We start from the raw sequence: 27,728 nt of genomic DNA on the forward strand, positions 1-27,728 counted from the left end.
ACCTCTGCCGTCCAGTCATGTGAATGTGACGGCCTCCTGCAGCACCACAGTGCAGCAATATGCAGAGTCGCGTTTTCTTTTCACTATTTGTTCCATGATGCAATGTGCTCTCTTTCTTGTGGGCCTCAGGAAACAGTTTGGGCACGGACATGCTGACCGAGCACCCGCTGCTGTCCGAGCCGTCCCCGGTCAGCTTCTACAACTGGATGTCCAACGCTGTGGGCAACCGGACGGGGGCTCTAACCCAGGACTCCCCCGCCAACCGCTCGCAGCACAACAGCCTGCAGACAGGTCAGACGTCTCTTTCAGTTTGCCCAATACGTACTGTATGTTCATAAAAAAAAGCCATAGTCAGTCTGGCGACTTATAACGCTGTTTTGAATCAACTTCATCCTCCACTCTGTACAGTAGCTTTGACGGTGTCACTTGACCCACTGGATTCTCCTGTTTACCACTACCAGTACCAACCACTGCCACCACTTACCAGTCCAGAAGGAGGTCAGGGGTTGTTGCTCCTCAGTGTTGTGTCGATGAACTAGTTAGCCAGTTAGCAGTTGCTTTGTCCCCCTTCTGTTAGTTCAATAGTCACCTTGTACTCTGCATAAATCAGTAAATAAAAGTAGGGGCGCTTGGCTAGATAACCCTGAGGAATCCCTTGTAGCTAGGCCGCAGCGCTGTGATAGATGGATGGATCGAGTTACATTGTGTTTTTTTTATTTTCACTAACGGAGCGTGTTAGTGGAGTTTGGCAACCTGAAATGTTTGTTCATCCATCACAGCGCGGCTCTTTCCCACGCTCTGTTCCACTGCTCTCCCACGCATCCTCCGAGGCTACAGCCACACTGAACTTTCAAAAGCATCTCTGCGCAGGCGAACCTTTCAGAAATGATCTCTGTTCACACTAACGTTTCTGATGTAGCCTCCTTCAATGGTTCGTTGCTATTTGACTTTTTTCTTCTAATAAAACGGTTTGAAAGAACCGATTTGTGTCCAAAAGGGTGAGGCCTGCTGTTCTCTCTCTCCTCTCACCGTGGTGTCAGTCAATGACAGCCCAACAACTCAGCCAGAGCAGATCCTCACAAACGCATTAAAGAGCTCCATCACATCGCGTTAAGGGTTCCTAATCGGGTATAAAATACCCATAAAGCTCCTCTCAACACTCTTTATGCGGCGGTTAGCTTCCATTTAATTCACTCATCCAATCCCATCTCTGTTTGAGAGGAAGTGTTTCGCCCTTCTGCCCTCTGCTCACTCACTGCAGCTCACACTAACATGTCATTATCTAGCAACGTAACGCTCATGTGCGCTGGATGTTCACGTACAGCCGCTCCCCGCCTCTCACACCGCCCGCGTCCTTACAGGCGGCCCGTGCAACCTGCCCACGATCCCCTCGGCGTCAGACTTCAACGCGGTGCTGTCCAGCGACCAGAACACCCTGGATGGGACGCACTCCCAGCACAGCACCAGCCAGGACGAAATGGCCTACATCGAGGAGAGCAACCAGTGCCCGGCCGCGGTTCAGCTGGCCGACGCTCAGGTGCCGTGGAAACACACATCATCATCCCCGTCCTTGATGTCTCTACCTGCGAGGCTGTTTCCACCATTCGATTGTGTTTAGATTGTTTTGTGCTTTTTCCGGCCTTCTTTATGCGCGCGGGTCTCCTGCTGCTCGTAGAGATGTCCTCACCTTTTGTGCCTCGACGTCTGCCTCCCCACCCTCAGGTCGTTTTCAAGCCTCTGCTGAGCTACACAGGCATCCAGGCCCAGGACACCACTCCTCTCAGTTACAAGATGTACTTCGGAGAGCACCTGTCTTTTTCCGGCAACCTGGAGTGTCTCCGGGCAGACATCGTCGACTCCGACACCTCCAAAGAGCGGAAAAACAAAAGATCCAGGAGGTAAGAATATGTCGTAGCAACACATCAATCGGTGACTATTTCTGTTCGGCGCTCGCTGGAGACTCGAGCGTAGAGCGCCGGCTTCATACAGACGTAACCCTCCGTCCGCCTCCCCCCCACCCCCCCGCTCTCTAGACCAGGCATGGTGAACCTCCCTCCGTTCAAGCCGGCGCTGCTGATCGAGACGTTCAGCCTGAACGCCGTGCTGATGGAGAAGTCGGCCAGCGCTCCGCAGGGCCCCACCGCCGCCCCGCTGTCCTTCCACGACCTCAACCGCCGCCACTACAACACGTTCCACTGCGACTTCACCACGGCGTGCCAGGCCATCAGCCAGCGCGTGGACATGGCCCTGGTGCGCCTCATCCACCAGTTCAGCACCATGATCGACGACATCAAGGCCACGCAGACGGACATCAAGCTGAGCCGCTACACCGCCGGCTCGGCCTCGCCGACGCCCACCTTCAAGGCGCGGCCGTACCGCCACTTCAGGTCCTCCGACTTCAGCCGCAGCTCCCGGGGCAGCGTCAACGGGGCGGGGCGCAGCGGGACCCAAACCCTGAAGAGCAAGCGAGGGGTGGGCGGAGGAGGAGGAGGAGGAGGAGGAGGAGGAGCAGGTTTGCCGCCAAACGGGCCTCCGTCCGGCATGGACACGCTGGGGAGACGGGAGCCGCGAGGTCGCACCTCCCTCGGCCGCTCCGAGCGACGCACCTCAAAGGTAATGATGAGACGCCACCACTTGCGTTACTGTGTATTTAAGGGGGAGATTAAATAAATGTGTTAAAATAATGTGGACATTAAGCAAATGGTCCGTGTTTGCCTTCTCTGAAATGTCGACAGACGAGGCGGGAAGAAATAGAATTGAAACTGTTCGGAATGTATGTTTTTATATTTGAAAAGGACCTGACAACCAAAACAGGTCTTTCAAGAAAAGCTAGTTATTTTTTAAAATCTTTGAACAGGCTTGGGAAATAATATTTGACCTTTTTTAATATGATCTGTGACAAAATCATTCTGTGAGTGTAATTTTTCACAACTAAACTCTAGAGGGAGCCAGAAGATAATTCTTCCCATAGCGGAACCCTTTAGTAAAACACAGCATTAGGATTTGGTTAAAAGTTATTTTATTCAGTCAATACTATAAAAATTAACAAACGGTAAAGTAGAATATTCTCTTGTATAGAATAGCCTGATTTGATTGTTTTCCATGTGCTTCAAACTAAAATAAGCCAAAGCCTGTAGTACTTGCGTGAATCCGAGCCAGAGCTTTTTGAAGTAACTGTTATCTGTCTCTGCACAGAGAGCTCAGTCGCTTCTGTTTACCGACGAGTCGATGATGTCGTCTCAGAGATCTCATAACCGTCTGTCGTGACGTCTCCTCTTGGTTCCTTGCGTAACGCCTCAAGGTGTCGAGGAAGGGCTCCCGCGACGTGGCGGACCACATGGCCATCCAGATGGACGACTCTGACTCCATCACGGTGTCGGAGCAGAGCGAGCCGTCGGCCGAATGCTGGCAGAACATGTACAAGCTGCTCAACTTCTACTCGCTCATCTCCGATCCCACCGGCATCCTGGAGAAAAGCTCCCCAGAGAACTGCCTCTCAGGTGGGGGTGGGCTTCCACAAGTCATCTAGTTCCTAACGTCCATCCCTTCTCTCCACTCTGTTCTTCTGGAGCTTCAATTCCCTGATGTCTCTCTCTCCTGCATCACATTTCAAAATCCATCCTCCTGAAAATAGTGCGGCGTATTTTGGTTTTTAATTTGCCAGCATACTTTACATATTCGGCAGTTAAATACAAACAGACTGATCCGCCCCTCCCTCCCTTTTTTCCGCAGAAGGTGGACGTCGGCCCTCGGAGCCGTTCTGCAAAGTGATCTTCGAGAACGAGCAGCAGGACCCCACCACGCCCAACAAGCCGCCCGGCGCGGGGGGGCGGCGGCGCAGCCTGGTGAGCTCGGAGCCCCAGCACGTCACGCTCATCGTGTTCGGCATCGGCATGGTGAACCGCACGCACCTGGAGGCCGACATCGGCGGGCTGACGATGGAGGCGGAGCTGAAGAAGATCCACGGAAGCTTCACCCTGAAGGAGAAGATGAAAGGTGGGGGCGGGACCTCTGCGGGCTTCCTCAGGGCAAATATATACTGTTGCTTCTGGTCTTTATTTAGTTTGTTCTCCTTCTTATGGTAAATGGTAAATGGCCTGTACTTGTATAGCGCTTTTCTAGTCTTCCGACCACTCAAAGCGCTTTAACACTACATGACATCATTCACCCATTCACACCCATTCATACACTGATGACAGGAGAACCACACACAGTGACACCTGCCATCAGTAACTACCATTCACACACTGTAGTCGCAGCTACAGGAGCAATGTTGGGTTAAGTGTCTTGCCCAAGGACACAACGACATGCGGGTTAGCCGGGCCTGGGATCAAACCCACAACCCTCTGATTGGAGGACGACCGTGCTCCCTCTCACCCACAGTCTTATGTTTGTGTGTCGGCAGATATCCTGCACCAGAAAATGACGGAGACGTGCGCATCGGCTCACATAGGAGGGGTAAACATTGTTCTCCTGGAGGGCATAACTCCTGACATCCAGTACGTACAGTTACTTTTCAACTTCTACTTATTAGAAGAGTCATTTTAACAACGATCATCTTCTCACTATGATTTTTTCTTTTTTTTTTTTTAGTTCTCATCTTGAAAGAAATTCTATGAATCGAATATTGATCCTGGCGCTTGCTGTTTGAAATCTGTCATTTGTTTTTTTTACTATCATAATTATGAATAATGTTCAATATTCTATTAATTTGTTGTGCTATACAAGAGAAAAACTATTTGATTTGTACAAATGTTCCCAAAGCTTCTCGGCTCATAAGTGTTACATCTTCGCCAAAATGGATTTTGACCTTTTTTTTCAAGACGCTCATTGATATATTTGAGAGTCTGAGTGAAGGAAGAATCCGTCTACTTGCTCAACAACACAGCGGCAGAACACAGTCAATTTAACGCCAGGTCTCTTTTGTAGCATCCCGGCATTTAAACCAAAAGATGGGAGGCAGTGTTTTCCTTCGGTGCTTGACGCTCAGCAGAAGCCAATTATGAACTCATTTCCAGCCGGGGGAAATTTAAACTGCGCTTTTTGTTTTTACTGCAAGCAATTTCCTCAAAGCAAAACCCTCCTAATCAGGTTACAAGCCCTGTAGTCATGCATTGAGACAGACTGAAGCATTTCCACGCTGCTTTTCTTCGGTTTAGAGCTTCTGCTGCTGCTTCTCTAAGAAGATGTATATATATATATATATTTATTTATTTACCCCCTTGTCTCATTCTGTTTAACAGATGCTCCCACTGTGAAACTGCAACCAAGACTTAATCCTATTTTCATATTGTAAGCTGCACACGCGCGTTTGAGTCAGTGTGCCACGCGGCTCGGCTCGTGTAGGCGATTCAGATACAAGTAGGAATGATTGCAGTGCTGCTGGCATCTTTTTCTCACTGCAGATAAACACCGTCGTCAGACAAAGACATGAATTAAGCGATAATTAGCAACAGGCTCTGATTGAAGTGAATGTGTCACATTTAAAGCTGAGTCTGTCATGTCAGCAGTTATTTTTCTCTTTTAGGAAACTCTGGTAATCCTTGTTGGCTCATCTTATTCACATTTTGAGCTTCTTTTTTAATCCGGAGCCTATTTTTTGTGCGTCAAAACCTAAAAAAAAGGTGCACATGACCCTTCCAGTTGTACTCTGTTGACTCATCTGTGTTCTTATTTTATTTATTTTTCCCGTGTGGTGTGTGAGTTGTTTCACACTTCTGCTCTTCTTCCTCTTCTATCTCTTCCAACCACTTGCATAGACTGGAGGATTTCCCAACATCTCCCACCAGCACAGCTAAACAAGAGTTTCTGTAGGTCAATGCCACCGTGTAAAGCTCCATGCATCAGTGAACAAACACAGCTCCTCCATCTGTCTTTCATCCGTGTGTGTTCTCAGGGAAAAGGCTCCTCAGGCCTGCGCTTGTTCACGTGTTTACTGTTTGTGTTTAAGAAAGCACAATTTGGGGTTTGGGTTAAGTTATTCGTGTACATCTTTCTTTTTTCGGTAATGATCCCAGTCGGCCGAAAATATTGGAAAACCTCAGCGTGATATTTCAGTAGAATATCATTTTCATAAGATTGCGAAAGGAAGGATAAGCGCTTTCATTCGACCTCCATGTTGAATTCACCACCTTCTTCACTCATAGTGGATCGTGTGTCCCCCGTTGTGATCGCCCATTCCACCCGCTCCCCCGGGAAACGTCCCTCCACTGTCCGACGTCCTCTCAGTTGCGCGTCCGCCGGGGAGGAAGACGCGCCGCTCATTCCGCTCGGCGCTGTGTTTTCAGGACGGTGGTGAAGTGCAACATCGCCAAGTCGCAGGCCTTGTACAGCGCCCAGCGAGGCCTGAAGACCAACAACGCGGCCGTCTTCAAGGTGGGGGCCATCATGATCAACATCCCCCAACACCCGGCGACGCTGCACAGCATGATGGTCCGCAGCTCCCACCAGCTCTCCAAACAGATCTCTGACCTCATCCGCCAGCCCTCCAATGTGTATGTGCCCTTCGTTTGTTTATTCATTTGATCTGAAGGAAATGTCTGTCCTCATTTATTTTATCTCCTATTTTACACATTTTAAAGGAGCTGAGGTTGAACTTAAAAATGAGCAAAGAAATTTGTCTCCGAAATGTGTGCCCTCTGCATCCACGCGGCCAAAGTAATTGAAAAATTAAAAAAGCCCCAAATGTTCCCAGGGATGTGGCTCGTTTACAGCGTTTAAAAGTAATGAGAAACTGACATTAATATGTTGTACACTTGTAACTGTATTTAAAATCCAAAACGGATCCATCATGCAACACACTAATGTCATTAGATTTTAATCTGCATTTAATAAAACCCCATAAGGAGTCTTTCATCTCAGTAAGTGACGGGTCACTGCAGCACATCCACGGGGTTGCCAGTTAACGGCTTTCAAAGCCTTTGTTTGTTTGTTTGTTTGTTTGTGTGTGTGGTTTGTCTCCATAGTAATATTCTGAATTATGTTAATATATTTATAGAGTTTTAGTTGTGCTTTGGATACCAAACAACTTTTCTAGAATTTGATGTTTACAGCGACATGAGCCTGTTTCTGCAAAGCTCTCCATAAAAACACACACGAAAATATAGAATTGATAGCAGCGATTTCCCAGTGTGCACGTCCTTACCCGACAGAACCAGTTCACCCTGAGAAGTTAAAAGTACACTTTCAAAAAAAGGATTGGAGCAGGGGAAGATGGTTTATAGTTTAGAGATTTACAAGATTAAAGTGAGAATTTTAGGTGTTATTTCATGAGAATAATCCAGACATCAGGATGGATTGAACTTTTGGGGATTCATTTATTTTAACACGTTATCAGTTCATGTCCAACCTTTGCCGTTTCCGCGGTCCTCTCTTTTACACAATGGATGGATACTAAGTCCATAGCCTCATATTTCTGCCTCCTGTTGGAATTGTTTTAAAAAATCGTATTCTTTCTTCAGTCAACCTCCTAACAGGGAAGACACCCCGACCCCGCATCCCTCGGACCGAGCGTCCAGCATCAATCAGACCCCCGTGGAAGCCAACGAGTTCCCTCAGCTCCCCGAAGGCCTGGAGAAGAAGCCCATCGTCCTCAAGTTCAGCGCCATGATAGACGGCATCACCATCGGGGCCGCCCTGCTGCCCTCGCTGAAGGCGGAGTACAAGATGGGTTGCATGAAGAGCCACGGCATGACAGGTGAGTTGTATTGATTTTCCTCCATGATGTACACTAATTGGGGAAGAGATCCTTTTTTCCCGTGGAGGTCTTTTTCCAGCTGTCCTGATAATCCTGAGTTGTCCTCATAGGTCTTAAAGAGGTCTTCCTTTAATGGTCTCTTCCCGATCTCAGCCCAGAATACGTAATATTCATTATGCTTTTCCATTCAGGGGCGCAAACCAGTTTCACCTTCGAGCTGCCAAACCACAAGCTTTGCTTCCAGTCCAAAGTGTCCCCGGTGGACATGTCCACCATGCCGCCGTCTGCCAGCCTCACCCTGCCGCCGGTCACCATGTCGGGAGAGTACATCATGGAGGACCACGACAGCCACTCGGACCAGGGCTGGGCGCCTGACGACTTCCCGGCAAAGCAAGGAAACTACCTCCAGGGCAACTACCTGCGCTGTGTGGCCGAGGTGAGCGCCTCCTCCCGAAGGGAGAGGATGTGAGGGGGGCGGTGGATAAAAGACAACCAGACGGAGAGCAGGACCGCCGGCCTCGCTCTTAGCTTCGCCCTCACTCGTCTCATCTCTGATGTGCAGATCGGTTCTTTTGAGCACAACCTGACCACGGATCTGCTCAACCACCTGGTCTTCCTGCAGAAGGTTTTCATGAAGGAGGTCAACGAGGTCATCCAGAAGGTCTCAGGTACGGTACCACAGGCGTGTGTACATTTCTTTACCGCCGTGCAGACTTCCCCTCATTATCATATTAATAGACAAACTCTGCACAAAGCGATATCTTTTCCCTTTGCTGCTCCAGCGGCCCAGTGTTTCTTTCTCTCAGATCAATACAGTTAATCTAATCCTAAACATGTGGCTGCTCCCAGCAGCCCACAGCTGCTACTTAAGTCAATGAAAAATATTGTTTTCCACACAAAACAAGACCCAAGGCACTGACTCGTATCCAGTCCTGTTCTTTTCACCAACAGTATTGATCGTCAGTGGGGGGGGTTTTCCTCTCAAAACTCGCTAAGCTTGATCGATGCTAAACCAGCAGAGAGAACTATGAGTTTTATACTATTTTATGGCAAACAATAATGGCAACGGCACGTGTGCTAACGAGTCTCATCTGGGACACTTATTCTTAGAGCTGACACACACACGGACAACACGATCCCATTTTATTGCAGCCGCGTGGGCTCGTGAGGGTGACTTGTTTGCTCCCCGTTCCTGCAGGAGGAGAGCAGCCCATCCCGCTGTGGAATGAGCCTGACACTTCAGCCGACGCAGAGAAGCCCAAAATCCTGCTTTATTCTCTCAGCCTCATGTTCAAGGTACGTCGCGTTCAGGTTTCTGTCATCCTGTCGCGAGATTAAATCCGGATTTGTTTCAGAGGAATAAATAACGGTAATAATAAGTGGTTTGCTCCACTCCTTAGGGAATCCAGATGACCGCCACCACTCCTTCCATGCAAGCTGTGCGCTTTGAGACGGGCCTCATCGAGCTGGAGCTCTCCAACCGGATCCAGTGCAAGGCTCAGCCCGGCGGCAGCAGCAGCTACCTCAAGCTGTTCGGCAAATGTCAAGTAGATCTCCACCTGGCTCTCGGACAGATAGTAAAGCACCAGGTACAGGTCGGGGACGCCTGCATTCGCAAAGTCAAGAGTTCTCGGTTTAGCGATCCCCGCGTGACTCCCGCTCTGCCTTCGCTCCGCAGGTGTACGAGGAGGCCGGCTCGGACTTCCACCAGGTGGCGTACTTCCGAACGCGCATCGGGCTGCGTAACGCCCTGCAGGAGGAGATCAGCGGCTCCTCGGACAAGGAGGCCGTGCTCATCACGCTCAACAGGCCGATCGTCTTCGCCCAGCCGGTGACATTTGACAGAGGTTTGGGTCAAGTTTCCTCCGCAGCACGTTCAATGTCAGAGCTAATCCTGAGCAGCTTTTTTACCAAACACGCTGTGGTTAGTGGCTGGTAGTGTTTTCACCTTGTGGGCCAGTGTGTGTGTGTGTGTTTGTCATAATGTCACAATCTGGTCCTGGAGACACACTAGAGCGAGAACTATCAGGATGGAGGTTTTGATTGCCTTGACAGGTCATTATTTTTGTGTCTGTCTTTGAAGATGGTTTGGTTTTGCAACCATCTGATTTCCACCACTCGTGTCTTTTAAAATGAAACGTGACCACATTCAGGATGTTAACTCCTAAGTTCTTTCTACCCACGCGCTTGTCCTCCTGCAGCTGTGCTCTTCTGGCTGAATTACAAGGCTGCGTACGACAACTGGAACGAGCAGCGCTTGGCCCTCAACAAGGACATCCACATGGCCACCAAAGAGGTGGTGGACAAGCTGCCGGGCATCCAACAGACCTCCGCCCAGGCCTTCAGCACCCTCTTCCTGCAGCTGACGGTGCACGACCTGGGCATCTGCCTCCCCATCACCAACACGTCCCAGGTAACCTGCCCCGCCACAGTCAATGTTGTAGAGCTGTAACATGTGTACTTGTTGTCTTTCAGAGGGAGGATGTCAAAGTTCTAATATAGTAGTTGCTAATTCTGCGACCGATAACAGCAGGGTCATTCTGGTAAAATGTTCACATTTACATATGTAGTCGTGTTTAATGCAAATTATGCAATGAACGAGATAAAACGCATGTTTTAGTCTCTTTTTTTGCATTTCAGCAGTTTATGGAAGCCACAGTACAGATGAATGGGAGGATGATGTCCACAGTAAAAGCACTCAGGAATAAGTCCTGTTGCTTTTTCTATCAAATTGTTCACTTCATCCCCCTGACGTGAATGATTATCATCATCTCTCTATGCACTTGCCAACATCAACTTTACCAGTGTTTTATTACTTGCAATTGTGTTATTAATAACCTTTATAATATCATTGTTTTTTTGTTTTTTAGTTTCATAAAAAACAAACAAATCCTCTGTTATCAGCTTTGAAGTCAGTGTCACCAGCTCCCGGCTGTCATGTCACACTTATTTCCATAGAGAGGACAAGCACCAGCTACGGAGGGCATCAACTCTGAAGCTGGGGCCAGCTCGTCAATAGGCCGGCAAAAAAATGCACGAAAAGTAACCGCCGATTTATTACACCTCTTGTGATGGCTTGTTGTGGGACAATGGCTGTGATCAATACGCGGTGTCACAAGTGCTCTTTTTGTTGTGAAAAAGGCAGCTCGTACAACTTTGTAGCAACGCACAGCGCTGGCATAACAGCTACAACCAATGAAGCTTGTGTGGGTGTTTTGGGGTGTGTGATTACTTCATTCCAAGAGGTTATGCCAGTCGGTCTACTAAGTGTCTCTTATCTGTGGCTAGAATGGGAGCATCTTTGAGAGACCGCCGTTGAATTGTATAAATTTGCACACATAATTCCACATTTGTAGCTGTGTTGTCTGTATATTCCTGTAAGAGAAAGCCTGTTTGAAATACCTGGATTAGCCCCCGCCAATCATGCAATTAAACACATGTGACAAACTGAAAAGCTTGGTAACATTTCACTTGGTATTTATAAGAACAGGAATTTGTGGAGTAAGCTGAAATTATTTAGTAAAACATTCTATTCAAAATCACATGAAAACATCTGCTTTGGCCGTTGTTTTCTTGAGTGGATCCAGTGGCTTCACACTGCAGTAGAATGAAGTGTTACCGGCTTTCTCTGCCTTTTTCCATACAAATGGAAGTGGCTTCTATATTATTCTATATCCACGTACTGCTCCTTCCTCTGGAGACCATAGTAACCCCCCCCCCCCCCCTGTGTCCCCCGTCTCCCTGCCTCTCCGCCAGGCCAACCACAGCATTGATTTTGACACGGGCTCGGCGATGGTCCTGACCATCGAGAGCACGCTCATCACCGCCTGCTCCTCCGAGTCCCTGGTGAGCAAAGGCCACTTCAAGAACTTCTGCCTCCGCTTCGCCGAGGGCTTCGAGACCTCGTGGGACGACTGGAAGCCTGAAATCCGAGGGGACACGGTCATGAACGCTTGTGAGTGACGCCTCGTGTCCCAGCGGGAACTGAAGTATTGAGTGAATCAGGAAGTTACATTTTTTTGGAAACAATAATTGACTGAAAAAAATTACATATTTGATATGTATCCTACATAAATGCATGACTTACTATGGCCCTCATTACTCTGTCAAGTCCAAACCATGATTCCTCTGAGACACTGTGTCTGTTTGTGCGCTCTGGTTGCAGGTGTTGTCCCTGACGGTACGTATGAGGTGTGTTCCAGGACTACTGGGCAGCCTTCTGCAGGCAAGTTCCTTTCACAACCCTCTGGCTCATCAGTTATGGATCGGTGCCCAATAAGCCCGAGACCACTGCCTGAAAAGTTTATTTTGCATTAATTTCCGTTCTGTCTCCCTCTTCCTGCTCACAGAGAGCAGCAGCGCCGGCACCTGGACCCTGAACGTGCTTTGGAAGATGTGCGGCATTGACGTTCACATGGATCCCAACATCGGCAAGCGGCTCAACGCGCTGGGGAACACGCTGACGTCCCTGACGGGCGAGGAGGACGTGGACGACATCGCCGACTTGAACTCGGTGAACATGGCGGACCTTTCGGATGAGGTCGACGCCGGCTCCATGTCACCCACCATCCACATGGTCAGTCAATAACAGGTTCCTCTATGGCTCTGCCCTTTGTTTGGGCTACTGTAGGAATTATATGCACCACAGATGGATTTCTTTTTGTCATTAACTTTCGACTTTGCTGTAAGGACATATTTAGATGACAAGAAAAATATTCCAACAGTAGATCAGCTGTTCTGGGTTTATAGCGTCAGTCAGCAGGTTTTTTCAGGCCGATCTCAAAGATATCTTCAGTTGTAAAATAAAAGGACTTTAATAGTTTGACATCTAGCAAGTAAATGATAAATAGAATGGTGTTCGTTTTGCGCCTTTCTAGTCTTCTCTGAGGACTGACTAAGCCACTCACACCCTCACACGTACCCCAAAGGAACGTCTTTTAGGAGCAATTTGTTCTAAAATGTTCAGTGCTTTGCTCATCGACACGTTTTGGAGGAGCTGGCGATCCAAGCCGGTGGTCCGGATACGCTCCGATCGGACCGAAGAACCAGCTAGTCGGAATCTGCCTATCTGCGCCACGGGGGGGGATCCTAAGCTCTCACATCGCAGTGACGACAATACACATTTTTATTAAAAGTAAAAGATATGTGTTAAGCTAACTAATGTAGCCTCATATTCAACAGACCTACGTAAGATTGGTCTCCACCTCTACATCAAACGAACAAAAGCAACAGGCTTATTTCACGTAGTATCAGACAATTCCTTTTTAATGTCGATGCATTTGGCCAAGCGCTCCCCTGGGACGCTGCCCGAAAGCCTCGGACAGGAAAGGTCTGACCCGAGTAGGTAAGTTTTTTCCCCCTCTCCATCCGTTTGACCCTGCCGTTGTTTACAGAGTCCAGGGAGCCAGTTCAGCCCTCGGCTGACGCTGAGGAAGCGTCTGGTAAACCACATCCTGGGCCTCAGCCCCCGGCCTCAGAGTGTGTCTCACCCAGCCGACTACCTAAACTGTGCATCGCCCCGCCTGCGAGCGGGCAGCGACAGGGCCCAGAGACCCCTCTCCTGGGCGTGTGTATGTAGCCACCCATCAGTGTCAACCTCTTCTCTGGGCTGCCGAAAAATCACTTGCTAGGTGGCGCTACGTCTGTCACCACCGGAGGGTTGTTGATTCCGAAATGCCGAGCAATGCCGTGTCATACTTTTTGAGCTAAATCGGATGAGTGTGGGGTTGCTCATCATTTGCTTATTAAGCTTCTACAATGGGTGAGAAAATGAATTAGTGGTATCCAATTCCCTGATGCGACCAAGCTTGGTTTTTCCTTCTTGAAATTGGAGTGAGGTGGTGGTGGTGGTGGTGGTGTCTCCTGTTTTCTGCGTCTGATGATAATTGGATTTGTGGATTGGACTACAAACAACGCTTCTGTAATTGAATCAAAAAAGTAAAACAAAAGGTTTCTCCTGCAATAACAGTTTTTGAAGGGCGTCTTCTCATTTAAAGCCGCTGCCTTTCTCTTTTCCCGGCTTTTAATCACCAGGGTTTTTTTTCCGATAAATATTGTTCGGCTTTGTATCGTTGCTCTGACCCAACAGGAGTCCATCGACCCCAGAAGGCAGCCGCCGATGGGAAGCCAAACGGTGGACGCCCGTGGGAGGAAGTTCATCAGGGAGCTGAACGAGCAGGCCAAGGTCATCGACGACCTCAAGTGAGATGGGATATTAATGAGTCTAAATGGTTCAACCGGCCGACAAAGGGTCCTTCCACCCCTCCGCTATCCTCTTCCAACCATCTGCATCCTCTCTTCTTCTTTTCTTTTCGGACCACAGAAAGTTGGGGGCGAGCGAAGGCACCATCAACCAGGAGATCCAACGTTACCAGCAGATGGAGTCCGTGGCCGTCAACGGCATCCGGAGGGACGTCAGAAAGAAGCTGCGTCGCTCGAGCATGCGGGTGAATGCTCGTCCATCCAGCGGCTCACACGAGCGTGTGTGTTTTTATTTTTAACCTTTAGGAATCTCGTGTGTGACTTTGTGTTTTGTTGCCGACCAGGCGGCGTCTCTGAAGGACAAGTGGGGTCTCGGCTACAAGCCGAGCTACAACCGCTCCAAAAGCATCTCCGCGGCTGCGGGCCGACCGCCTCCAAAGAGGATGGACCGACAGAGGTAAAAGGAAGGAAATGAACTGCTGCATAGCAACATTCACTGTAAACAAACAGGACAAAGTGACCTCGCTCCAATGTCACTGCTTTGGAAACACATTTCCCTGTGACTTTCTCACAAAGCGGATACAACGACTCACCGATTAGGCTGCTGACATGGAGGAGGGGAAGTGCCCATCACATCTGTTTATAGTAATTATCCAGATGTTTCTGTTATGGTGTTAAAACATGAACTCAGGGGAAGAACGAATGAGTCAAAAACCGTTGGAAATGAATCTTATGAGTAACCATTTGTGCTTTGTGCGCTGATAAATTGTTTGTATTCCTGCATCCCGCCCAGTTTGCTTCAGTTTGCTTCACTGTGTCCACAGTTCCAGAATAGGCGACGTGGACGATCTGCCGGATGTGCGAGTGGATGCCGCGTCGCCGGGACCTCGGGTCACCTTCAACATCCAGGACACGGTAAACATGGAATGCGGGGGAGGGCCACAGGAACGCCGCGTAGCTTTGCACAGACGTGACGGCGCTGTATGCTTTGGACACATTTTCATTTTAACCGATCGATGGAATTTAATGCGTGTCTTTTTTTTGTGTGTGTCATTTTAACAGTGTGACGATGGTATCTTTTGTTGTGTGACTATAATTGATCTTCATATGCAACCTGAGACTCGTGTGCCCTGCGGCCTTTATTTCAAAGAGGGCTCAAAGAAAGAGACCATTGCGCTCTGAGGAGTTCACTTTATTCACTGTTTTGAATCCCTCTTTTGTTCAATTGAAGATAAATAATCAGGCTTTGGACGCTGCTCATGCACCTCTCAGCCCAGGAGAGATATTCAAGGTATACGGCTCCAGAAATTCAATTCCGAATCCTAAATTTAATGAATTCAAATACCTGACAGACGGCAACAAGTTCTTGCGTTTCCTCTTCTCTTCTGTGATTACCTTGAGCGTGCTGATCAGACTATGAATATGCAAAATCAAAACAGGATGATGAAATACTGCCTCTGGCTGTGTTAATACGGTGCCAATGTTATATTGAAAAGCACTGTGTGAATTTGCATGGTAATTTAGTGCAATCCTTTTGTGTCCCTAGTTACAAAGTGATTTATTTGATGCTATGTGGAAGCAAAATACATTTTCTACAGACTTTATTACTGCTCACTTACCAGATAAATACCAGCAGCAATCACCCACAGAGATGCGAGGGGAGGGAATTAGTCCAGGATTTTATTTGGACAGCACAGGCTTGTTCGCATAATGAGACTTGCCTGTAAATACAAGCTCGTAGTTGGAATGCTGCTATTGATTTATGGACCCGCACCATCTCATCCTGCATTGAAATTGCATAAATAAATCTAACTAACTACGCATGGCAGGGCTCAAAATCCCCGCCCGTCAGCTGCGGTTCATCACAACTTTATTTCCTTTCTCACCCTCAAAAATATCCAATCAGACACAAGATATTGATGGACAATCCAGCTTTAAAGGTCAATGGAGAATGATGTAAAATTCTAACGCTCACCTAACTGTGCAATCCGTCCAAAAACGGCGTTTTTAGGGGTCACATGGTCACATGACTGAGTTATCCCCAAAACAAATGCAAATAGACACGTTGTTGATGCTCAAATCCAATTTCAGAGGCACTTAAGCAAACATTTTCAACACTTTCATTGATTTTTTTTTTTTCCCCCAGCTGTCCTTTATGAAAAGCAGACTTGGTGTACTTGAAAACTTTCTTGGGCATCTTTTCGTTGTTGGCCTGTGTTTCACCTGTTGTTCTCCTATCGGGGTCGTCTCTTCATCGTCCTCATCATCATCATCATCTCACTCCGCCTCGCTCATTCCACCGCAGAAAGTGCATGGCCTCTCCGCTCCTGCGGGAACCTCTTCGGGCCGGTAGTGTTCTGTCAGTGGACGCGGCCGTAAAACAAAACATCTCAACAGTTCTGTGAGATTTCAGCATTCTTTTTAAGACTCGGGTCACAAAAAGGAAGCAAATACCTGGTGGTCCAATTGACAGAACGCTACCTCCTTTTACAGTAACGGGTGGTTGGCTGACTTCCCGCTCGGGACGTAACGTCTTTAAGTACGAGGAGCCCTGTGAAGTGTGTCTCCTTGTGTGAGTTTGACTCTTTGCCCCTCTCTGAAGTTTCCCGAGGAGTCCGAGGTGGACCTGTTGTCAGTCAGGATCGACGAGCCATCCCATCCTCTCCATCACCTTCATGCTCCATCCGTTAGCGAGGGCCGGGGCTCAGTTTTCAGTGCCCCCTGCACCCCCGCTGTCTTCTCACCCGCGCTTCCCTTCCAGCACGACGACATGCGGCGCGACGACCTGTCCTCCTCCTCCTCGGAAGACTCTGAAAAGGAGGACGAGTTCGAACGGGAGAGACAGTCGAGCTATCGGAGGCCCGTGTGAGTCCTTTTTTTCTTTTTTTGCCATTCTTGTGATTCATATTAGATCAAAGGAGGCACCTTTTAATTCCCCATCACAGATCTGTGAAAGCTTTTTATTTTTTTTTCCCCCTCCCTTTCTTCCCAGCCCGTCTCACAGGAAGCCTTCTGGCTTTTCTGCTGTGAGTCAGCTGTTCAGCGAGCGCTGGCCGAGCGCGGCCGCCAACCGCAGCTTCGGCGCCCCGGCGACCGAAAGAAACATCGACTTTGAGCTGGATGTCCGCGTGGAGATCGACAGCGGCAAGTGTGTCCTCCACCCGACCACTCAGCAACCAGAGCACGAGGACGTTTCCCTCAAGAAGTACGATGAAAGGCTCTCTTCTTATTCTGATAACTACTGTGATGATCTTGGATTTTTATTTTTTTAATCACGTCAAAGGACTAGAAAGGAGGAGATGTGGAGTTGCAGATTAGTTTGGATGCTGCAGCGTGTCCTCGATACATAAAATACACAGAGGGAGTAAAACTTTCATGATGGGAGAAGTATGCAGAAGAAGGCATAAGCACAGCGTCCTCACGGGACTCTCTGTCTCCCTGTGGGGGTTTCGGCAGGAGCTGCGAGCGCAGCCTCAAGAGCCTGGACCAGGAGTCTCCTCCCAAGAAGAAGAAGCTGCAGTCCAACTACAGCTCCACCACCCATCTGCTCGCCGGCAAGAAAAGTGCCTCCTCCCTGCAGACCAAATCCAACGACACGGAGACCACCGTGTTCTACATTCCAGGAGTGGACGTGAAGGTCGGCTCCCTGCAGCATCCAACGGGTTTCTACTCGGTGCTCTTGCTCCTGCTCTTGATTTGAATAACTCAATATTCCGCGTTGCTTTCCTTTTTTTCCAGCTGCACTACAACTCCAAGATGCTGAAGACCGAGTCGCCCAACGCCTCGCGCGGATCCTCCCTCCCTCGCACTCTCTCCAAAGAGTCCAAGCTGTATGGTATGAAAGATAGCGGCCCTCCCAATGCGGTCGAGAGCAAGACTAACTCGCTCCTACCTCCCCCACCCCCACCTATTCCATCAGGTACTGAGCATCCCCTCGTTTGTCCTTGCATGCCCGTAATCACCGACACTAGAGCGCCGTATTGTGATTTTACATCTACACGAGGACCCGGCCCAATCAAACGCATGTGATTACGTCTTTAGTCTCAAGGCATGAATCCACAGGCCACCTTTTGGATCAAACCGGGCTTATTGATGCACTACAGACGGGAAAACGCCTCCAAAACCTTTATCAACAAACGCTTCCAGTTTAATAGAAAATGGTTTAAGAGCTCCCGTATGTCCCCGCAGCCAAAGGTAAGGGCAGTGGCGGCGTGAAGACGGCCAAGCTGTACGCCTGGGTGGCCCTCCAGACCCTGCCGGAGGAAATGGTCATCAGCCCCTGCTTGCTGGACTTCCTGGAGAAGGCGCTGGAGACCATTCCCATCACTCCCGTGGAGAGGGGATACTCAGGTCTGTCCTTTGGAACCTCTCTATCCTTCCCGTCGCTGGCAGTCGACTCTGGTTTTGTTCACCGCATCTCTTTGTGCACCTCGCCTCAGCAGCGGCGGCGTCCCAGGAGGAGGACATGGGTCAGTTCGACGCGGTGGAGCAGCTGGAGGAATCCACCACCTCGCTGGTGTCCTCTTCCACCTCGGCCTACTCCTCCTTCCCTGTGGACGTGGTCGTCTACGTCAGAGTCCAGGTGCTGAATATCTGACAGTTATCCGTACAGTTTTTCACCCGAATCTTTTTTGCAACATTAGATAAGAGCGGCAACCAAAATAACTGTCCCGTATTTTCTTGTAAGAGCTATTTTAGATGCCTTTAGTACGTTTCCCAGTAATTACAGAGATAAAATACAGTTCAAATTCAAGATTCAATGATCCACCCTCCGTCCAACTGGCGTATAAGCCTGTGGTGTTATGTGGATAAGTTGCACTGCTGACGATGAAGTGAAATATGTGAAACATGTCTCGTGTTTGCAGCCTTCTCAGATCCGCTTCAGCTGCCTGCCCATGTCCAGGGTGGAGTGCATGCTCAAGCTGCCCTCCTTAGACCTGGTCTTCTCCTCTAACCGGGGAGAGCTGGAGACCCCGACAGGAGCCCACCCCGCCGAGGGATCCCCCCACCCGTCCTCCACGCCGCCAGGGCAACATATTCCCAAAGCGCCTCCCAGCAAAAGTACGTGCAGCCTGTCTGGTGGAATAATGAGGCATGCGTGTGTGTGCGTGTGCGTGTGTGTGTGCGTGTGAAGAACGGAACTCTGGTTTGAAGTCTCGCGGATGCATTAGCTGTCACTCCGTGCGATGTCTGCGTCCTGTGTGATTTAACGTTGCTCACATCTTGTTCTCATCCATTTATTATTTTGCCCTGCAGGAAGTCTTTTTGCAACATCAAGCTTCTTTTTTGTTTACCCCTTTTTTTTTGCCATTTTCTCCTATAGAGCATCTCTATATTCCATATTTAGTTTTTAGTGCAGGCAATTGTACATTTTGTTCTCAAGGCAAAATGAAACATAGTATTAATATATGGATTAACCTTTCAGCAGACCGTTTGTTGTCATCTCGTCTTGCATTGCGTTGTTAGGTACATGTCCTGTGGAAATCCCAAAAGTTTTCTGGCGTTTAATAACACAAGACAACTTCAACGCTGATTTCTTTGGTTTCACCCAATATTACACTTTTGCAAACAGTTCCGCGGTGTAACACGCTGCTACGTACGTGTCCTTTGGAAATGTAACACGCAGTAATGGGATTTCATTATAAAATGTTTCTTTTTTTCTTCTTCATTTTTGTCTGTTTTTGGTGTCCTTGCTGATGATGATACATTGTGTCACGCCTCATACCTCTGCCCTTCCCTCCCTCCCTCCCTCCCTCCAGCGTCCCCCTTGCTGGGGAGCCCTCTGGGCAGGAGCCGCCACAGCAGCAGCCAGTCCGACCTGACGGGGCCCCCCAGTAACTCCTCGGGCCTCAGCTTCACCGCCTGCATGTCTGACTTCTCCCTCTACGTCTTCCACCCCTACGGCGCCGGCAAGCAGAAATCTGCCGTCACGGGGCTGCCGCCGGGCCAAGGGCCGTTGGGTATGGAAAGAGAACCGTGTGTCTTGAGTATTCGAATTCACACCAACGTTGGTGCTTGTCCTGACTGCCCCCCCCCCTCTCTCCTTAAGGTACAGTAGACGAGGAGCCTTCTTCAGTCACGGGAAGAAAAGACTCCCTGAGCATCAACCTGGAGTTTGTGAAGGTCAGCTTGTCCAGGATTCGCCGCACTGGAGGCCCCACCTTCATCGAAAGCTTCATTCCCACCAAAGGTGGCAAGATGGACACGACCCTTATCAACATTTCAGGTACATCAGCAGCCCGGAGGAAGGCCATTCTCTCTTTTTTATTGCCGTCGATTCGTTCCTCTTTTGAGAGCCTGAATATCACAGCAGTTCATGAAGCATTGAAAGGGACATTTCACCAGCGTTTATGAGACTGACTTTCAGATCTCTCAACGTCCACATGCACCAGTTTTTCTGTGGTCAAATGCTGCCAGTTCATCGGCACGGTCACACCTCCGTAGAAAGTGACTCAAACGACGAAACGTTCTCCCCGCAGCTGTGTGCGACATCGGCTCGGCGTCCTTCAAGTACGACATGAGGCGACTGAGCGAGATCCTGGCCTTCCCGAGAGCCTGGTACCGCCGCAGCATCGCCAGGCGCCTCTTCCTGGGGGACCAGACGATCAACCTGCCGGGTGAGTGTCTTCGGTCAGGGTCGGATATGCGTCTCCTCCGGTTTATCGCCTGTTCATTTTTAAACGTCCCATCTCGCCGACCTTCGCCCCGCCTCAGCCTCGGGCCCCGCCACGCCGGACTCTGCCGAGAACGTCGCCCAGCACCTGTCCCCCGAGTCCAGCCGCAAAGCCTACTGGAGGACGTGGGACGGCGGCAGCACGGCTCAGCACGTTCCCCAATCCCCCAACGTCTTCTCGGAGCACGCCGCCGGGAGCAACATGTCCCCGGGCGGCGTGGGCCACCTCAAGTCCCCGGCGCCCGGACGCACCAGAAGCGTGTCCGACTCCTCCGCTCCGAGGAGAGGTGGGCGCACTCCTGCCAAACAAGAAATAGCCCTTTGGTGACAACGAAAGACGTCATTTTGCCCTTTTTGATGTCGTTTTTTTTCCAGACTCTGTGACGAAGACGTCCACCCCGTCCTTCAGTAAGAACGGTAAGGCGGCGGGTCCGCAGGGGGCGCCGTGGGAGACGCTGGTGGTGTTCGCCATCAACTTGAAGCAGCTCACCGTCCAAATGAACATGAGCAACGTCATGGGAAACAACACGTGAGTGGTCCCTGTCCCCCCCCCCCCCCCCTCCAGCGCGGAAACTGAAATGCACATTGTGACATTTGGTGTAAAAGGCTTATTGTGACGCCCCCCCCCCCCCCCCCCCCCTCCCTCCCCCTCCGCAGGGCTTCGCATCCTGTGAAATAACAACTTCTTTTATTATTTAGCATCTTTTGTAAGGCTCGCACGATGGATGCCACTCCTTTCCCAGCACTTTATTCCTCATGTTTTGTACCATATCTGCAAAAAATAATACCAAAATATTGATGTAGTATTTCCCCCCTCGTGCCCGTGTGGATGCATCCGCTCTGTCTCGCCACAAACTTAAATGCCACGAGAGGCTGTGCGTGATTAAACAAGCGCCATTTAATGTGACTCCTGTCTGACGGCCCAAAACCATCTAGAAGACGCTTCCCTGCTGTGAAATATTCAATCTGTTTACATACATTCTGCTGCTCGTACGCCGGGTGTCTCCCTGTTGCTCCTTCATCGCCGCTCTCTTACGGGCTGCGTTCATCTCTCCCGGCGAGCTGCACGCTGCTGCTTTATGAGCGCTGAGTCCGGGGACGCGTGGGATCTCTGAGCAACACGCGCCTCCCGCTTCTTCTTCTCTGACCCGGGTTTTAATTATTCAGGCTGTGCCTCGTGGTGACCGCAGTGTTTCTACTAAAGAAGCGTGTGCTCAGACGTGAGCGATGGGCCTAAGAACGCCATTGATGTGGCGTGTTGAAATAACGACCTATTGAGACTCTGACCTCATCTAATAATTGGTTGATAAAACTGCTCTCGATTGGCTTTGAAACTCTTATGATTTTCTTTTGTGCGTATCGTTTTAAAAACGTTGTCTGTGTTCAGCTTTTTACTGCTGAATTGTAAAGTTTTCTGTGCCTGAAAGGTGCTGAATAAATAAAGTAAGTTCATTCATACATAACATCAGGTTCTGCGCTCCGGGGGCCCGCTGCCCTTTTTCCTCTTTTCAGTGGCCGCTCTCGATGTTCACAGAGAGCACTGGTGCATCGTTCCTCGGCGACTCAGGAGGTCTCACGCTTCCTTTTGTCTCCCCCAGCTGGACCACCAGCGGGCTGAAGAGTCAGGGCCGACTGTCCGTCGGCAGCAACCGGGACCGGGAGATCAGCATGTCCGTGGGCCTCGGCCGCTCCAAGCTGGACTCCAAGGGCGGGGTGGTGGGCGGCAACATCGACGTGAACACCCTGGAGATGGTCTGTGAGTAAACGAAGCCTCCGCTCCTTTCAGACAGCTGCTGGACCCGAGCCGGAGTTCTCACTCCCCACCTGGAGCAGTAAAGTGATGAGATGCAAAGGGAATTATTCTCAGTCCGATACATTGACATAACATTTTAATGGATTTTCTTGTTCTGAAAGCAGTTCAGCCTAAACAACCTTGATGATGCGGTTATCCAACTTAAAGCTGCAGCGCTAACCGATGGCCGTCTTGTCCTCCAGCCCACATCTCCGAGCACCCCAACCAGCAACCCAGCCACAAGATCCAGATCACCATGGGGTCGACGGAGGCGCGAGTGGACTACATGGGCTCCAGCATCCTGATGGGGGTTTTCAGCAATGCCGACCTGCAGCTCCAAGACGAGTGGAAGGTCAACCTGTGCACCGTTGACACCAGCCTGTCGGAGAAAAGGTGGGAGATGATGTCAGCAGCTTGATAGAACGCTCAGAAGCTTTTCATTGTGCAGTGAGTACATGAAGTGGAGATGTCAACACCAGTGTTGCTTTGCTGATTTCCAGTTTATGAAAGCGCAGGCAGCCGCATCAAAACTTCCGTTTTGGTTCTGTAGACTTTCATTACGGCTTTCTTAACTACTTGACAAGCCGGTGGAAAGAAATGATGAAAGAAATCCAGCTGCAGTGGCGTTTTATCCACGTGTTCCACGTGCTTTCTCGCCGTGCTCTAATGTTTTCTACTCTCTGTATCCCCACTTTTTCCCCCGTCTGTCCCCCCCCCCCCCAGTGAGATCTTCGTCCACGGAGACCTGCAGTGGGACATTTTCCAGGTGATCATTTCACGCTCCACCACACCGGACCTCATCAAGATCGGCATGAAGCTGCAGGAGTTCTTCACTCAGCAGTTCGACACCAGCAAGCGGGCCCTCTCCACCTGGGGCCCCGGCCCCTACCTGCCCCCCAAGACTCCCGTCATCAACGCAGAGAAAGGCTCCGCAGAGCTGTGTAAGCGGGCCCTTCCCCTACACTGCCTGGACAGATGTGTGGTTTCTAAACCACAGTTGACCCCAAAGATGCTCTAAAATAAAAAGCACAAGCAGCCTGATGCGCGGAAGCTCCGCGTGTCTCCTAACCGCCGTCTCTGTCCCGCAGACATGGACGCGGCCCATCACCGCCACTGGCCCGATGTGCTGAAGGTAATCGCCGGCTGCCACATCTCCCTCTTCCAGATGCCGCTGCCCGAGGACGCCGTGCAGCTGGGCGGCTCCATGAGCCTCCACGGCAACCACATGACGCTGGCGTGCTTCCACGGGCCCAACTTCCGCTCCAAGTCGTGGGCTCTGTTCCACCTGGAGGAGCCCAACATCGCCTTCTGGACGGAGGCGCAGAAGATCTGGGAGGACGGTGAGAACCGGAGGGAGGATTTGCGTGACGCGAACAGCATTTGGCGCCGCACTCGACGCCTCCCTGACAGCCCACTCCTGTTTCCTGTCTCCTGCCCAGGCTCCAAAGACGATTCCACCTACATCGTCCAGACCCTGGACTTCCATCTGGGCCATAACACCATGGTGACCAAACCCTGCGGCGCGCTCGAGAGTCCCATGGCCACCATAACCAAAATAACCCGGCGGCGCCACGAAAACCCCCCGCACGGCGTCGCCACGGTCAAAGAGTGGTTCAACTACGTTACCGCCATGAGGAGTGAAGGTAGCCTTTTTTTTAATCTGTGTGACCCATTTTATCTGTGTGACCCATTTAGTATCCTGATGTCATCACACATGATGCACGACTCCGCTTCTGGTACCTCAACTCCAAATCCGAGCACAGGGGTTTAATATAATATGTGATGTCTCAAACTTAAAACTTTCCTCAACTACGGACAGCTCTGACTAAAAAGACGGACACGGCAATTTCAAAAACTAAAAGAAGTTCAGAAGGGCTTCTTGCCGTCCGCCTTCCCTTTCAGCTGTTATCCTAAATGTAAAATAGGTGCAGATACGCTCCAGAGCTCTGACGCGTATTATCTCTCCTCTCAGAGCTCAACCTGCTGAGGAACGTGGAGGCCAACAACCAAGAGAGCGGGGCGGCTGCCAAAAGCGCCAGCCTGCTCAGCAGCTTCCGCAGCTCCTCCAGCTACAACCACGAGACGGAGACCATCTTCGCTCTACCCAGGATGCAGCTGGACTTCAAGTCCATCCACGTGCAGGAGCCCGACGAACCCTCTCTAACAGGTGGGGCCGTACGCAGAGGCTGTGTGGGAAAATAAATGACAAACGAAAGCAGTCCACGTCCTACCGGGTCAGACCGTTGCCATGGCAACAAAATGCATCGCGAGCAAAATGCATCGCTCGCCGAGGAGAGCCCTGCCAGCGCCGAGGAAAACAGTTTGTTTTTTCCGTTTGTTCCAGATTCCGACAGCAAACCCAAGGTGGAGTGCAGCGTGGTGACGGAGTTCACCGACCACATCTGCGTCACCATGGACGCCGAGCTCATCATGTTCCTTCACGACCTGGTGTCTGCCTACCTGAAGGAGAAGGAGAAAGGTTTGTGACGCTACGACATCATTCAGAAAATGAACATTGTTTATTTGTGTCAACCGGGAAAATAACCCCCGACGTTCTGAACCAGACAGTATAGAAATACCAGCATGAACCACGTCTGTGGCTTTGGACACATTTTAGGAGCACCGTGGGGTGCCGGTGGGTGGGAGGGGGGGGGCAGCTGAGTGTTATTTCCACACACAGCAGGCAGGTCACAGTGCTCAATGCAGGCAGCATGTTAAGTAGCCTCTCATTGTGACAGAGGGACAAATTGGCACCTTCTATGGCGGAAACCTTGGACACAATTAGAACAGCGTTGGTACCAATGTTTATTCTGCAGCGGGGTAGAAAGAGGAGGCGGTTTCAGCAGCGCTCGGCCCGCCGTGGTTAATCAAAGCGGGGCAGATGGGGGTTTGGAATCCAGACTCCCGCTGCGGAGGTGTCCACCGCGCCACCGGGGACGCCCGTGAATGCTCATTGTGTCCGTTGCTGGGGAATGTGTTTTGTTGTGAAAGCATCAAAAAAAGAAGCAGCGGTTCCTTAACCCCCCGTCCCCCCCCTCCCCCCCGTCCCACCGCCCCTCCTTCCCCTCCCCGTCCCATTGTCTCCTCAGCCCTCTTTGCTCCGCGGATATTCGCGGCGCGGCCCGGCCAGAAGAGCCCGACAGCGCTGCACGACGAGAGCTCCGAGGACAAAGACGAGGGCATCAACTACACCACGGTGGACTGGAGGGAGTTCATGTGCAACACCTGGCACCTGGAGCCCACCCTCAGGTCAGCTACAGGGGCTCCTCCAAAGCAGCTGGAGGGGGGGGGGGGGGTATTATTTTAGATGTTATTTTAACATCCAAGCTTCTAAATTGTGTTAATTCATTTTTAAATGCTGTTGCATAGTATAATATACAATAAGTAGCTATGCGTATGCTAGACTTTAACTGTAATAGCTTTTATAATAAGTGAAGAACAACTTGTTCTTGTCGTTCTCTCGAGTTGAAATCATCAGCGTCCACTGCGTGAAAACCTCAAAACTGAACGTCTCTCGCGTCTTCAGGCTCATCTCCTGGACGGGGCGCAAGATCGACCCGGTGGGCGTGGACTACATCCTGCAAAAACTGGGCTTCCACCACGCCCGCACCACCATTCCCAAGTGGCTGCAGAGGGGCGTGATGGACCCGCTGGACAAGGTGCTGTCGGTGCTCATCAAGAAGCTCGGCACCGCCCTGCAGGACGAGAAGGACAAGAAGGGCCGGGACAAAGAGGACCACTGAGGACCAGCGAGGAGAACCTCGTGCCGCATCGATCAAACCCGTGCACGCCACCCCCCCCCCCACCCCTCCCCCACAGGTCACCACCACTGGATTACTGGACCACGACGGGCCACTACCGTGCTTTGTGGTCAAACGTCTCCGTCTCCAGCTGTGAATCTCCGCCCAGGTGTTCACGGCGCTGCACGCCACCACCGGCTGTGATTGAAGCGTTTTTTTGCACCAATGTCATTTTCTGTATATTTTGAACGAATTAGCAATTGTTAGAATTATTTGACTGCTTTTAATGGTTATAAAAACACAGATCACCTGCCTCGTTTACCTGCTGTACATGACCTTACTGAAATCGCTTGAAATTTTACTTTAAGGCTTATCAATATTTCATGAGAAATGATTTCTTATACCATTGCCTTTTCTTTGTTTCCCATGGAACACATGGTAGATATGCTTTATGTATTCTATAGTGTAGATTTAAGATATTTAAGAACAGTTCAGTGACAGTGTTCTTGATTTTATCTTTATTTTGTGAACAAATAAATCCTGGGAGATTACTGCACATCATCCACTCCGTCACGAGGATGACATGAACTTGTAATTATAATTTGAAACCAAGATCACTATTTATGCTCATGTGAAATGCAAAGTCTATAACATGTATTAGCTTGGTGTGTCAAGTATATTTTTGTCATTTTTTTTAATAAGAAATCCAAACTAGAATCACTGTATATAATTGCATTTCTTAAATATGTTGATTTCCTAACTTAATAAAAATATTGCCATTCAATTTTAGATGACTCGCAGGTCTATTTTTGATCAGTTGCTATTAAAGCTACAAGCTACTGCTTAATGAAGGAATATCTCAATCTTTTTATCATTTAACATGTGAGATATTTTTCAAAATGTATTTTAAAAGGTAAAGGCCAACAATTTCCCTCCGTTTCCCTCGGCTCGTCTCTTTTTGTGTCTCGCCTTCCTGTCCGTGCATCACTTCCTGCCTCAGAGCCTGATGACAAATGTCCTCTGTAACGAACTGCTGGATTTCTTTCCCTCGATGTCTTCATAGTTTGAATCAAAGCTTCAGGAGCAATAATTCTTCTGGAATTCTTCTTCTGTTTCTGGGGGGTTGAAGGTCAATTAATTAGTGTTGAACTCCTACAAGATTTAGTCATTTATAACTTCTGCGTTTCCGGCCATGTTTGTCACAGATTTAAACCCCTTTCAGCTCCACGCTGTTTTTTATTTTTTGCATTTTTGACTGATTGCGTTGGCGGGTGATGGATGGATGGATGGATGGTGGGGGGGGTCTCCTGTGATTAACGCGGTGTCACCTGAGGAAAAGCAGAGACCAGACTCCAGTCGCCCCCCCCTCCCTCCTGCCCGGGCGGGACATTCTTTTCTTTTTCTGTTATTTTTAATTTCTTTTTCTTCTGCCTGCTGCACAAGCAGCCTTCCTTTGAAGTTGTTTCTACTTCATTCATCTCTACTTAATCCCCCCCCTCCTTCATAGCTCCACAGAGCCGCTCGGTGTGCGTGAACTCGGGAGGCCGAGCCGGTGACCAGCAGGTGGAGTCCAAAGCCAGACGTCCCTCCATCTCCCCCCCCCCCCACCCCCACCCTACTGTCCCG

The 27,728-nt window shown here is 49.9% G+C and overlaps 1 protein-coding gene across 1 annotated transcript in view; it reads left to right on the forward strand.

The window, feature by feature from the left end:
- The window catches only part of kiaa1109 (KIAA1109 ortholog), a 49,458-nt gene extending 22,567 nt beyond the window's left edge, over window positions 1-26,891 (forward strand). Inside the window, exons 45-88 of the mRNA XM_078089378.1 lie at window positions 130-291; window positions 1,362-1,537; window positions 1,723-1,898; window positions 2,034-2,613; window positions 3,302-3,500; window positions 3,733-3,996; window positions 4,406-4,499; window positions 5,760-5,810; window positions 6,288-6,494; window positions 7,461-7,696; window positions 7,888-8,132; window positions 8,259-8,364; window positions 8,895-8,992; window positions 9,097-9,285; window positions 9,375-9,543; window positions 9,898-10,109; window positions 11,453-11,651; window positions 11,862-11,921; window positions 12,046-12,272; window positions 13,785-13,897; window positions 14,019-14,142; window positions 14,242-14,354; window positions 14,722-14,812; window positions 16,500-16,762; window positions 16,890-17,102; window positions 17,354-17,534; window positions 17,636-17,816; window positions 18,086-18,247; window positions 18,340-18,479; window positions 18,763-18,958; window positions 19,657-19,857; window positions 19,947-20,123; window positions 20,377-20,514; window positions 20,612-20,857; window positions 20,946-21,099; window positions 22,169-22,326; window positions 22,566-22,755; window positions 23,086-23,303; window positions 23,451-23,702; window positions 23,802-24,005; window positions 24,335-24,529; window positions 24,707-24,841; window positions 25,452-25,611; window positions 25,889-26,891. Of these exons, the coding sequence (XP_077945504.1) occupies window positions 130-291; window positions 1,362-1,537; window positions 1,723-1,898; window positions 2,034-2,613; window positions 3,302-3,500; window positions 3,733-3,996; window positions 4,406-4,499; window positions 5,760-5,810; window positions 6,288-6,494; window positions 7,461-7,696; window positions 7,888-8,132; window positions 8,259-8,364; window positions 8,895-8,992; window positions 9,097-9,285; window positions 9,375-9,543; window positions 9,898-10,109; window positions 11,453-11,651; window positions 11,862-11,921; window positions 12,046-12,272; window positions 13,785-13,897; window positions 14,019-14,142; window positions 14,242-14,354; window positions 14,722-14,812; window positions 16,500-16,762; window positions 16,890-17,102; window positions 17,354-17,534; window positions 17,636-17,816; window positions 18,086-18,247; window positions 18,340-18,479; window positions 18,763-18,958; window positions 19,657-19,857; window positions 19,947-20,123; window positions 20,377-20,514; window positions 20,612-20,857; window positions 20,946-21,099; window positions 22,169-22,326; window positions 22,566-22,755; window positions 23,086-23,303; window positions 23,451-23,702; window positions 23,802-24,005; window positions 24,335-24,529; window positions 24,707-24,841; window positions 25,452-25,611; window positions 25,889-26,105 (8,072 nt within the window). The 3' untranslated portion in view covers window positions 26,106-26,891. The remainder of the gene's footprint in view (window positions 1-129; window positions 292-1,361; window positions 1,538-1,722; window positions 1,899-2,033; window positions 2,614-3,301; window positions 3,501-3,732; window positions 3,997-4,405; window positions 4,500-5,759; window positions 5,811-6,287; window positions 6,495-7,460; window positions 7,697-7,887; window positions 8,133-8,258; window positions 8,365-8,894; window positions 8,993-9,096; window positions 9,286-9,374; window positions 9,544-9,897; window positions 10,110-11,452; window positions 11,652-11,861; window positions 11,922-12,045; window positions 12,273-13,784; window positions 13,898-14,018; window positions 14,143-14,241; window positions 14,355-14,721; window positions 14,813-16,499; window positions 16,763-16,889; window positions 17,103-17,353; window positions 17,535-17,635; window positions 17,817-18,085; window positions 18,248-18,339; window positions 18,480-18,762; window positions 18,959-19,656; window positions 19,858-19,946; window positions 20,124-20,376; window positions 20,515-20,611; window positions 20,858-20,945; window positions 21,100-22,168; window positions 22,327-22,565; window positions 22,756-23,085; window positions 23,304-23,450; window positions 23,703-23,801; window positions 24,006-24,334; window positions 24,530-24,706; window positions 24,842-25,451; window positions 25,612-25,888) is intronic.
- The last annotated feature ends 837 nt before the right edge of the window (window positions 26,892-27,728 follow it).

Source organism: Gasterosteus aculeatus, chromosome 15 (genome assembly GCF_964276395.1).
Source record: "Gasterosteus aculeatus chromosome 15, fGasAcu3.hap1.1, whole genome shotgun sequence".
NCBI classification, from domain to species: domain Eukaryota; kingdom Metazoa; phylum Chordata; class Actinopteri; order Perciformes; family Gasterosteidae; genus Gasterosteus; species Gasterosteus aculeatus.